Below are 13152 nucleotides of genomic sequence, written 5' to 3'. Positions count from 1 at the left end.
AGAGATGAGAAAATTGAATTAGCCAAAGTTTCCTGCAGCTCTAAGGCAGCCATTAGTTCTGGTGCAATGATTTGCTCTATTCGGTATACCTTAGACTACACTCCTGTTAGTCTATGCACATTATAGATCGACTTCTCTGCATTTTTAAAAATACGCTTAAATGAAGTGGTAATTATCTTCTCCATAAAAGTATCTTCTCCTGATGACCCACCAACAAATCTAGAAACAGAGCTGCTCTCACACTAGAATGAAAACCACTTACTGCATTACTCTGATTTTTGAAATGTCTATTTTTAACTATAACCTAGTGGGATGGTAAATAAATTTATAAGTAAGTAATAACAAACATCACTGCTAAATTTGTTACAGGAAATAGATATATCAACATGATCAAACGACTGACTTCAATAAATTTATGTTTGGCACTTTTAGAAGTCCTGAGATGCTTACTTTAATTTCAACTTGCTCCTCCATTTCTTTAGTTTTTATTGTAGTGTATTCTTTTTCAAGCCTGAGAAGGAAAAAAAAGATATGTTTTTACTCTGAAGTAGTTACTAAATTATAAAATTTAAAACTACTTATTAACACAAAATATAATTCCAGTAGGTTCCCCCAACTTATAACTTGAGATACTTGATATTAGAAAAATCATCTGAACAGTTACATGGATTCTTACTTAAAAAACTATTTCACAAATAACAAAAATGAGAACCACACAAAAATAAACTTTAGAAAGTGAAATATACAAGGCATCAAAGAACTGAGTTTACAGATTCTATTTAGTCCTAAACTTATAAAAAGAACTATCTAGCATTCTTCCTCAGGTTAAAATACACTGGTTAAAATACACTGGTTAAAATCCAGTTTAACTAAAAAAAAAAACAACACAACCCCCCCCAAAAAAAATCATTAAAAAATTGTGTAAAATTTATAACGGGGGAAAAGAAACTTTTTTTTTAAGATTTTATTTATTTATTTGAGAGCATGAGAGAGAACAAGCAGGGGGAGCAGCATAGGGAGAGGGAGAAGCAGGCTCCCCGATGAGCAAGTAGCCTGACATGAGGCTCGATCCCAGGACCCTGGGATCATGACTTGAGCCGAAAGCAGACACTTAACCGACTGAGCCACCCAGATGCCCTGGAACAACTCTTTCTAACAAAAGGATTCCTCAACGTAGAAAGAATGAGACAAATATAAAAATCACCATTAAAAAATAATAATGATAAAAATAAATAAATTAAATATCACTATTAGAATTCCCCCCCACAGGCAAGAAAAATCTATGGACACTAATAAGTGGGTAAAAAGTATAAGCATAGTCTTAAAGTATCTCTCTCAAAATATTTAGATAATATCAAGGGAAAAATAGTAAATTTGTACTACAGTATCCTGACAGCACCTGAGCCAACTGATCAAGGTGAGCACCACCAGTAATACATGTTGACATCATGCACTCCCTGTTAAGATGTACTGAGAAGGGTATCTCACCTCCATGATATCCTTCCTAAGAATGTACATCCTCAATCTAATCAAGAGAAATCAAACAAATTCAAACCAGCAAACCCACTGACCGGCTCACTTCAGGAGTATCAAGGTCATGAAAGATAAAGACTAAAAGAACTGTCACTAATTGTAGGAGAGTAAGAAGTAACAAATACAATGTACTATGCTTGCAACTCAACTGTAAGTGTAAAATTACCTTTACAAAAGTTTATAGGCCATATAAAAGTTACTCCCACCAAGTTATTTTTAGATCTTACTCTGGACCAAAAATGTTAATAACAAGTTTAACTACTCCTAATACTAACAAACCTAGGCCTCCCCAAAATTATAGCTGATGTCAAAAATCAAATTCCCCCTCAAAGGAGAAAAACCTATTATTTACTACATATAAAATCTCATTTAACTCACAACAACTTTTTTTATTGTGATAAAATACACATAGTAAAATTTACCATCTTAACCATTTTTAGGTATATAGTTCAGTGGTATTAAATACATTTACAATGTGCAGCCATCACCACCATCATGTCCATTGTTCTGTCCTTTGCATCTTATGAAACTGAAATTGTATACCCTTAAATAAGAAAACCCCATTCCTCTTACCAGGTTCTGGCAACAACCATTTTACATTCTGTCTCTATAATTTTGACATTAAGAATATCATACATATGGAATCACACAGAATTTGTCCCATTGTGACTGGCCTTTTTTACCTAGTATAAAGTCCCCCAGGTTCATCTATATTATACCTATATTGAACATCTTTTTATGTGCTTATTGGTCATTTGTATTTCTTCTTTGGAGAACTGTCTATTCAAGTCCTTTGCCAATTTTTGAATCCAGTTGTGGTTTTTGCTGCTGAGTTTCAGGGGTTCTCAATACACTGTGGATATTAAACCTTTATCCAATACATGCTTTGCAAGTATCTTCTCCCACTTTTGAGAGTGTCTTAGGATGTGCAAAATTTTTAAATTTTCATGCAGTTCAATTTGTCTTTTTATTTTTTGTTACTTGAGCCTTTGGTGTCAAATCCAAAAAGTCATTGTCAAATCCAATTCCAAGTGTTGTTCAATGTTTTCATCTAAGAGTTTCACAGTTTTAGTTCTTACATTTAAATCTTTGACCATTCTGACTTATATTTTGCATATCATATTGAATAAGGGTCCAACCTTGTTCTTCTGCATGTGGATATCCAGTCTTCCCAGCATCATTTGTTGAAAAGACAGACCTTTCCCTACTAAATGGTCTTAGCACCCTTGTCAAAAATCATTTAACCACATATGTGAGGGTTTATTTCTTGGAGTGCTATTCTATTCCATTGGTCTAGATGTCTATCTTTATTCTAGTACCCTATTTTGATTATGATGGCTTTGTAATAAGCTTGGAAATCAGGAAGTGTGAGTTCTCCAGCTTTGTAGTTCTTTTTCAAGATGGTTTTAGCTATTTGGGTCCTTTGAATTTATTTAGGAAGTTTAGGATGGAGTTTTCTATTTCTGCAAAAAAATATCATCGGTATTTTAAGACACACTTCAATTCACTCCACAGATCACCTTGGATAATACTAATGTGTTAACAATATTATATTGCCTTCCAATCAATGAACATAGGATTTGCTTTTATTTATGTTCTGCAGTTTTTATTTATGTTTTTCTTACGTTCTGCAGTCTTCATTGTATACACCTTTCTCTTCCTTGGTTAATTCGTACATATTTTATTCTTTTGATGTATTGTAAATGGAATAGTTTTCTTAATTTCTTTCTAAATTATTCATTGTTAAGGTATAGAAATACAATCAATTTTTTGTGGGTTGACTTTGTAACCAGCTACTTTGCTGCATTTATTTATTAGCTGGTTTTTGCAGAAAGGTTTTTCTACATATGAGATCATGTTGTCTCATGAGATCATTTTAATTTTTCTTTTCCAATTTAGACGACTTTTACTTCTTTTCCTTTTTATTTCTTTTGCTACTTCCAGTACTATGTTGAATAGAAATGGCAATATCAAGGATCCTTGCCTTGTTCCTGATCTTAGAGGAAAAGTTTTTAGTCTTATACCAGTGAGTATGATGTTTACTATGGGTTTTTCATATATGGATGGCTTTTATTTATTTTACTTATTTTCTTAAAATTTTTTCTAAAGATTTTATTTATTTATTTGACAGAGAGAGAGAGAGCCAGCGAGAGAGGGAACACAAGCAGGAGGAGTGGGAGAGGAAGAAGCAGGCTCCCAGCAGAGGAGCCTGACATGGGGCTCGATCCCAGAACGCCAGGATCACGCCCTGAGCTGAAGGCAGACGCTTAATGACTGAGCCACCCAGGTGCCCCTGGATGGGTTTTATTATGTTGAGGTAGTTGCCTTCTTTTCCTACTGTGCTGAGTGTTTCAATCATGAAAAGATACTGAATTTTGTCAAATACATTTTCTGTATCAATTGAGATGATCCTGTGTTTTTTTCCCCTTCATTCTGTTAATGTGGTATATTACAATGATCAATTTTTGTATGTTGAACTATCTTTGCATTCTAGGAATAAATCCCATTTGGTGGTGGTATATAGTCTTTTTAGCACACTGCTGAATTTGGTTTACCAGTATTTTGTTGAGGACTTTTGCATCAATGTTTTTAAGGGATATTTATCTATTGTTTTCTTGTAGCATCCTTATCTGGTTTCGGTATCAGGGTAATAATGCCGGCCTCATAGAATGAGTTATGAAGTATTCCCTCCTATTTTTTGAAAAAGTTTAAAAAGATATTAATTCTTTAAATGTGCAGTAGAATTCAGCAGTAAAGCCAACAAGTTCAGGGATTTTCGACTCAAGAGACTTTTGATTACTGATCCAATCACCTTACTATTTATAGATCTACTCTGATTTCCCAATTCTTTGTGATTTAGTCTTTGTGTGCATGTGCACTGGTCATAATTACTTTTTAAGGTATTTAAAAAATGTTTAAAAATTTAACTCCAGGGTAGTTAACATACAGTGTTATATTAGCTTTGGGTATATAGTATCTACTCTTATTAAATTATGCAGATTTGGAGTTACAAACAAAAATTACATTAATACTAGTTTTAGACCAGTAACTATTCTTTTTTTTTTTTTTTTTTTTTTTTTTAAAGATTTTATTTATTTATGTGACAGAGAGACAGCCAGCGAGAGAGAGGGAACACAGCAGGGGGAGTGGGAGAGGAAGAAGCAGGCTCATAGCAGAGGAGCCCGATGTGGGACTCGATCCCGGTACGCCGGGATCACGCCCTGAGCCGAAGGCAGACGCTTTAACGACTGCGCTACCCAGGCGCTCCTAGACCAGTAACTATTCTTTTTAAGATTTCATTCGTTTATGGGGCGCCTGGGTGGTGCAGTCGTTAAGCGTCTGCCTTCAGCTCAGGGCGTGATCCCAGCGTTCTGGGATCGAGCCCCACATCAGGCTCCTCCACTGGGAGCCTGCCTCTTCCTCTCCCACTCCCCCTGCTTGTGTTCCCTCTCTCGCTGGCTGTCTCCCTCTGTCAAATAAATAAATAAAATCTTTAAAAAAAAAGATTTCATTCGTTTATTTGAGAGGGAGAGATAGAGAGTGAGTGAGCAGAGGGAGGGGCAGAGGAGGAGGGGAAGGGAGAGGGAGAGCATCTCAAGTAAACTCTGTGCCTGAACACAGAGCCCAATATGGGGCTCAGTTCCATGACAGAGATCATGACCTGAACCAAAATCAAGAGTCAGACACTCAACTGAGTCACCCAGACACCCCAGGTTTCTTTAATGTATTAGTCTTAATTCATGCAGAAAACAAAAAGTGGAGTTACAACCGTTACGATCATAGCTTTTATAATTACCCATGCGTTTACCTTAATTAAGATCTTTATTTCTTGAAACTACTTTGAGTTACTGTCTAGTGTCCTTTCCTTTCACCCTGCATGAATGAGCATTTCTTGCAATGCAGGTCTAGTGGTAATGAGCTCCTTTAGCCTTTGTCTGAAAATGTCTTGATTTTTTCCTCACTTTTGAGGGACAGTTTTGCCAGATTTGGGTTGTTGGTTGACAATTTTTTTCTTTTAGTACTTTGAATATATTGGCCCACTCTCTTTTGGCCTCAAAAGTTTATGATGAGAACTCTGCTTGTAGTCTTGTAGTTTTATTGAGAACCCCTTGTATGTGGTGATTGGCTTCTCTTTTGTTGCTTTCAAGATTTTCTCTGTCTTTTGCAAGTCTGAATATAATGTATCTCAGTGTGGATCTCTTTGATGTCACATTACCTGGAGTTCATGGACCTTCTTGGATGTTTATATTCATGTCTTTCCACAAATTTGGGAAGTTTTCAGCCATTGTATCTTCAAATATTCTCTCTGATCCTTTCTCTCTTCTTCTGGGACTCCCACGATGTGTATGTTGGTCCCCTTAGGCTCTGTTCAGTTTTTTTTTTTTCTTTTTGTTCCTCAAATTCAGTAATTTCCAATATTCTATCTTCAAGTTCACTTATTCTTCTGCCTGCTCAAATCTGCTTTTTAATCACTCTATGAATCTTTCATTTCAGTTACTGGACTTTGCAGATCCAGAATTTTTTTTGTTTCCTTTTAGGTTTTCTATCTCTTTACTGATATTTCCATTTTGTTCATCTATCTTTTTCTTAATCTTCCCCACATTTTCCTTTAGTTCTTTGAGCTTCTTTTAAAGTCTCTGTCTACTGGGGCGCCTGGGTGGCACAGCGGTTAAGCGTCTGCCTTCAGCTCAGGGCGTGATCCCGGCGTTCTGGGATCGAGCCCCACATTAGGCTCCTCCGCTATGAGCCTGCTTCTTCCTCTCCCGCTCCCCCTGCTTGTGTTCCCTCTCTCTCTGGCTGTCTCTATCTCTGTCAAATAAAAAAATAAATTAAATAAATAAATAAATAAATAAATCTTTTTTTAAAAAAAAAAAATAAATAAAGTCTCTGTCTACTTTATCTGCCATCAAGTCTCTTTCAGATATAGTTTCTTTTTACAGCTGACCCTTGAACAACATGAGAATCAGAAGTGCTGACACCCCTGTACAGGTGAAAATCTGTGTATAACTTTTGACTCTCCAAAAGCTTCACTACTGTTGACTGGAACCCTTACCAATAGCATAGTCAACATATATTTCTTGTATGTTATATACTGTAATCTCAAGATGAAGGTAGCTAAAGAAAAGAAAATGTTATTAAGAAAATTATAAGAGAAAATACATTTGCAGTACTGTACTGCATTTATCGAAAGCAGTCTGCATATAAGCGAATCAGCACAGTTCAAATCCATGTTGTTCAAGTGTCAATACTCTTTTCCTTTGGGCCATACTTTCCCTTTTTTTTTTCATACGCCTTGTGATTTTTGTTAAAAACTAGACATTTGAATCTAGTAATGTGGTAACTCAGGAAATCATAGTCTTCCCTCTCCCCAGAGCTTGCTGTTTTTTGTTACTGATTTTGTCTTTTTGATTGTTATAGGCTATCTTTGTGCTGAAGATCAACCTGAGCTATAAACTGTTTCAGGACTTTTCTGAGCCATTCCCTGGGCATACACAGTCACTTTCTAATTTCCCCCATATATGCAGTTGTTTTTAATGTCCTAGTCTTTCCTGTCTGGCTCCCAAAAGGGGAAGAAAAGAAAAAGGGAAGAGAAGGATGATGCCCTTTAAATCTCCTGGCAATTACTTCAGTTGGAGGAAGAGGGGATGTGCAACAATGGAAAGTAGTGCAACACCAATGGCTACTCACTTCCTTGCACCTGTGATCAGAAACAGCAATGACTGATCAGAGCACACAGATCCCTGACATCTAGAAGACAAGGGCATTTTTGCCCACCCTGCCCACCCAAGCTACATGAAGGTTGCTCCAGAAATACAAGCACACCTGTCTACCATGTGGCTGAAGGGTAGAGGATGGTGTTAAGGGGTGCTAATGTGCTAAGAGTTGAAATTGACCAAATTAACCACAATTCACCATCGAAGCCTTCCCCTAAAAGTTACAAGGCTTCAATAAGCCCCAGAGTTCCAAAACAGTCACATCAGATTCTGTCACTGCAATTGTTTTCTAGGTGGGAGACAGATTCCTGGTGCCTTCTACTCCATCTTCCCACAATTCTCCCACAAACCTGACTTTTTAATGCAGGTTGTTAGGCTCATTTGGAGGCTTAGAAAGATTAAGAAACTTGCCTAAGGGCACATCCTTGACTGCTATACTACCATGTCTCTTACCTTAGTATATCTAAAAGAATAGGATATCCAAAAGAATTTATAGAAGACTCTAAAGAGGTACAAAATGTTTGAACAACAGCTGCACTGCTGAAGTTTACAGTCTTCACAAGTGCCTACTTTGAAGTGAATATTTTGTTATGTGTTAGGTGATAATGTTATCATGAGTCACTCATGCACCTAAAACAAAACACTAGAAATCATCATTTAATCCTTGCTTCCCAATTCAGTCACCAAGCATGCTCAATTCAACTTTCTTAATGCTCTATCATTCCCTCTTCAACTGCAATGATAATGGTTTTTTAATAAACTTTATTTTTGAGAAGAATTTTAGATCTACAAAATAAGTGAGAAGAGTACAGAGTTTCCATATACCTTATCCCCAGTTTCTCCTGTTTAACATTTTATATTAGTATAGTACACTTGTAACAATTAATGAACTAGTATTGATAAACTGTTAAATAAAGTCCATACTAAATTCGGATTTCTAAATTTCTGTCTAATGTCCTTTTCCTATTCTAGGATCCCATCCAGGGAATCACATTACATTAAGTTGCCATGTCTTCCTAGGCTCCTCTTGGCTGTGAAAATTTCTAAGACTTTCCATGTTTTTGATGACTTTGTTTGAGGAGTACTGGTCAGGTATTTTGAAGAAATTTCTCAATTGGGATTTCTCTTATGTTTGTTCATGATTGTACTGAGGTTATGGGTTTGGAGGAAGAAGACCACAGAAGTCAGTCCCTTTTTCATCACGTCATATCAAGGGTACAAATTATCACCAGGATATCACTATTGATATTGACCTTGATCAGTTAGTCAAGGTGTGCTTAGAAGGTTTCTACAAAGAGACTTCAAAGTAGCTACAGAGCTACATCATTCTCCTTTTATTGGCAGCATTTTTAGGTCTTCATTATACCTTGCCTTAATTACTAGAGGAACCTCATAATTGTTCTCTCTACTGCCAGTTTCATAATTCAATCTTTTCTGCACACTATTACCAGGATGACATTTTTAAAATGTTCATTTGGATCATGCCACTCCCAGAGGCCAACTGCTTCAGTGTCTATCCATTACCTTCAGGCTACGTTTTAAAAGCTTACTAAAAGAAATTAAGGCTCTTTGGAGAAATGACTTGCTGCTTTGCAGGAGTGGGTAAGGCACAAGATGAGCCTGGGGCTTTTTGTTGTCTTAAAATAAGGAAATTCTCAAAAGAGTCATGGGGACATGTCAAAAGGACACAACAGCCAGCTTGAGAGGACTCCTACTGGAAAAAGCAGGGACAACTGTGAGAGTAATGAATTATAATTCACCAAATAAAAAAAAGAGCCCACAAATTCACACTTATATAAATAAATGAATAAATATATTAGAGAGAAGGAAAAGCTCTTCCTTACAGTAGAATGCCAATTATTAAAGAGGGAATGAGGGAGTGAGAAAATCATAAATGGATGTAAATCTGGTGAGAGAAGGCATGGTAAGGAATAGGATACTATATAATCTCAAAACATCTGGAAACAATAAAAGACAAAATAATAACTTTATAGTAAACTTGGCAGATATCACCTTAATCCAGTGCTTAGAGATATCATCATCAATTCTGAGATAAACCAGTATCATATATCCACTGCTTGGTTAATTGAGAAGACACATCATTGGTATAGTTGCCAAAAATGCACAAGCTGAATCTACTCATGAGGAAATGTCAGAAAAACCCAAACTGTGGGATTTTCCACAAAATAACTAGCTTGTACTCTTCAAATATATCAAGGTCAAGACATACAAGAAGAGTGGAGGGAGCGTTTCAGATTAAAGGAGATTGATCTGACACAATTAATGCGATACATGATCCTGGAGTACTTAAAGTGGATCCAAAACCAAGGCGGTGAGGGGTAGGGAGTGGACAGAAAGAGGATTAGGCTAGGGTCTGAAAGGGGGGACAGTTACAAAGAATAGTACTGAGACAAATGATAAAACTGAACATGCTTTGGGAATTAGGTAATAGTACCATATCTATGATAATTTCCTGATTTTGATTAACTATTGGGTTCTGCTAAAAAAAACAGAAGTCCTTGTTCTTAGGAAGTACACATCCATTCAATATTTAAGAAAAAAGGGCACAATATCTTAACCTACTCTCAAATGGATCCCCTAAAAATGGGTATGGATTTTACTCACACACACATATTATTTATAACTTTTTAAAAAGTTTAAAAGTATACCAAAATAAAAATTACAACAACAAAAAACCAAAGCCTAAGAATTTAACATCAGAGTAGAGATCTTAAAGTGGAACAGAGACACTGTATGAGTAAGAGAGTGAAAGAACTAGAGGGTCGTAAGTTTGATAAGTAAATAGAACAACTAAAATTTCAGAAATGGGATTATACTGGTGATAAATAAAATCTAAAAAGAAAATCAGTTATGTTGTTCTCTGTAATTAAAATAAAATAAATTCTTTTTTTGGCTAGTGTGATTTAAATGTGGTTTTACCAAGAGCTGGAAGTTGACATGGCTCCTAAAGGTTTTATCAATTATAGAACAGAACTGCTTTTTGGTCAAGAATGTCTCAACATCACGGTGTAACGTAATTTAGAAATTTCTCAAGTAATTTATTAATAGTGAAAGCTCATAAATTGGCTTGTTTTTGCCAATGAGCACTAATTTTATTTTATTTATTTATTTCTAGGATTTAATTTATTTATTTGAAAGAGAGAGAGAGCAAGCACAAGCAAGGAAGAAGGTGAGAGGGAGAAGCAAACTCCCTGCTGAGCAGGGAGCCCGATGTGGGGCTCAATCCCAGGACCCCAAGATCATGACCTGAGCCGGAGGCAGACGCTTAACCTCAGACTGAGCCACCCAGGTGTCCCTACAGCTAATTTTAATAACATAATTCACACTCACATTCTAATATACTTCCTGGGGTAGGAACATCCTTGGAAGTATGTCATACACGTGAACGGAATTTTATGTTACGGCAGTGAAGATATTGAGAACTGTTAGCATATAGTATTGCTATCATTTTAAAGTATCTTGTACCACAGAAAGTAGTGTCAGGAATGGCAATTCTGACCTCTGGCTAAGATTTATTTAAATACTGGAATCTGGAGGAACAAGAGCTGTCATTCTTAATACTTTAACCATATTTCAAAAAATTAATCTTTGGTAGCCAAGACTGCTTACCTTGAACTTCCATTAAATATATATCAAGAAAAGTTTCATTAGAAAATTATACACAATTTAAAAAACCCTTAAATTCTCAATCTAAACCTCATGCCTACCTTGTTGGTCAGGCTAATCCTGAACTTAAGTTAACAGTCGGGTTGAGCAGAAAAGAATGTCAATGAAGTTGGATCACACCACAGAACTGGTTTTCAAAATAACAGCACACTCACAGGTATACATTTACCAGGTTCCTAATTCCAGTCAATGTGGAATGGGAAAGGGGAGTTTCACAGGTAATGGTCCCAAGCACCACTACTAAGTATGAAATTCCAACATTAAATTTTTGTTATACTGAAACCAGTACCACCGAAAAAAATGCTACAGGAAGAAAACTGCACTTATCGCTGGACTATTTTGACACTTCTATTTAATCCCCTATATGCTTCAACAAACATCCATGACTAAAAACCAAAATATAAAATACTTACTTTTTCATTTTTTTTGAGTTATACTTGACTTGGTAAGCTGCCTGGATTAATTTGTCTGGACCACCATCAAACTGATGTGGAATGACCTTCTGAAAGTGCTAATAAAACACGATCAAAGAAAAGTATAAGAACTACTTAATGCTATTTATTATTAACTAATTAACAGTAAAATCTAAAGACATTCAAGAAATCATGAACTGACCTACCTGTAACATCCCCTCCATGTCAAGTTGCATCAGTTCTGCCTGATTCATTTGAAGAAGTGCTAATCCTACTCGAAATACTATTTCTAAACCCTGTGGAAACACATTTTTATAAAGCCAAATTTGTCTTAATCCTCCATTGACAAAAACTAATCATTCAAAAGAATACTAAGGTAAACATCTGGGGATCTTACTAGAAATTGGCAAGCTTTTTTTAAAAAAGTCAGATAGCAAATATTTTAGGCTTTGTGGGCTATATGGTTACTGTCACAAATATTCAACTCTGCCACTAAGACCAAAAGCAGACAGAGAAACACAACAAATGGGCATGGCTATGTTCCAAGAAAACTATTTACAAAAATAAGCGGAAGGACAGATGTGGTACCTGAATCAGGACGGTCAGTTTGCTGGCTCCAAACTAAACTAATTTAACTAGGTAATATAAGCTAATCTTCCCAAGATGTGAGTAACAACAATTAACACTTGGTTTAAGATGGTTTGCTTATTTATTTTTACGTAAGCTCTACGACCCTGAGATCGAGAGTCACACGCTTTCCCAGCTGAGCCAGCCAGCCACCCCTGAGAGATTGCTAATAGTAATTAATAATATTTTCAAGTGCTACCTACCATTTGTCACCTAACTTACCTGCCTACCTTCTCATCCAAAATATAGAATAAAAGACAAAGGATGACTACAACATGACAATGACAATTAAAAGGACTACCTGCAATATATTTATGGAACAGAAGAAACTTAATTATACTCATTACTTCTTGCTCTTTAGGTAACAGATGCAGAGCAATAATATCAACTGTAAGGCAAATTTCACTTCTCACTAATTCTCACTGAATCAATCAGGAGATCATACAGAGGTTTGTTTAAGGGTGTGGCTCCAGGGGCACCTGGGTGGCACAGCGGTTAAGTGTCTGCCTTCGGCTCAGGGCGTGATCCCGGTGTTATGGGATTGAGCCCCACATCAGGCTCCTCCGCTATGAGCCTGCTTCTTCCTCTCCCACTCCTCCTGCTTGTGTTCCCTCTCTCACTGGCTGTCTCTCTCTCTGTCAAATAAATAAATAAAATCTTTAAAAAAAAAAAAAAAGAGTGTAGCTCCAGATTTTGACTGCCTGTATTTGAACGACGGTTACTACAGTACTTACCTGCTGTGTGTCCACAGACAAGCCACTTAACCTTCCTCATTTATCATCTATTAAATGTACTAACAGTGCCTGATAGGGTTGTTACAGGTTTAAAGGAGAATATCCAGTAAGTAGTTCAGTATGGGACACACGGATCTCCTTTATTGTTCTCCTCAGTGCCCTGCGCTAATGATTAACCCAATGATTCCTTTGCACAGTCTGCCCCTTAGCTTACCTCAGACATAAAGATATCAAATATCCTTGTTGCAACTGGTAATGGAAAAGTCGTAAGAAATATAGTCAGAAACCAGGATGATGCATACATTGAGGTATGAAAACTCTGTGACTGAAAATGCACAAAGAGCTCTGGAAGATGCTCCTAGAGAAGAAAAGAATTCATTAAAACACTGTGAAACTGAGCATTTTAACCAGATAACTGTGTTTATACTAGATAAGTCAATATCA

At 36.4% G+C, this 13152-nt stretch overlaps 1 protein-coding gene across 2 annotated transcripts in view; it reads right to left on the bottom strand.

Moving 5' to 3' along the window:
* Nucleotides 1-13152, bottom strand: part of EVI5 (ecotropic viral integration site 5) — a 191778-nt gene that overhangs the window by 110499 nt on the left and 68127 nt on the right. For both annotated transcript variants that reach the window (XM_040627036.1, XM_040627037.1), the window contains exons 7-10: nucleotides 12923-13066; nucleotides 11554-11643; nucleotides 11348-11445; nucleotides 451-511 (exon numbers count right to left, since the gene is read on the bottom strand). In XM_040627036.1, coding sequence (XP_040482970.1) covers nucleotides 451-511; nucleotides 11348-11445; nucleotides 11554-11643; nucleotides 12923-13066 — 393 coding nt within the window. The remainder of the gene's footprint in view (nucleotides 1-450; nucleotides 512-11347; nucleotides 11446-11553; nucleotides 11644-12922; nucleotides 13067-13152) is intronic.

This window comes from Ursus maritimus, unplaced genomic scaffold (genome assembly GCF_017311325.1).
Source record: "Ursus maritimus isolate PB19 unplaced genomic scaffold, ASM1731132v1 scaffold_12, whole genome shotgun sequence".
NCBI lineage: Eukaryota > Metazoa > Chordata > Mammalia > Carnivora > Ursidae > Ursus > Ursus maritimus.
This window is presented reverse-complemented; position numbering and strand designations above follow the sequence as displayed.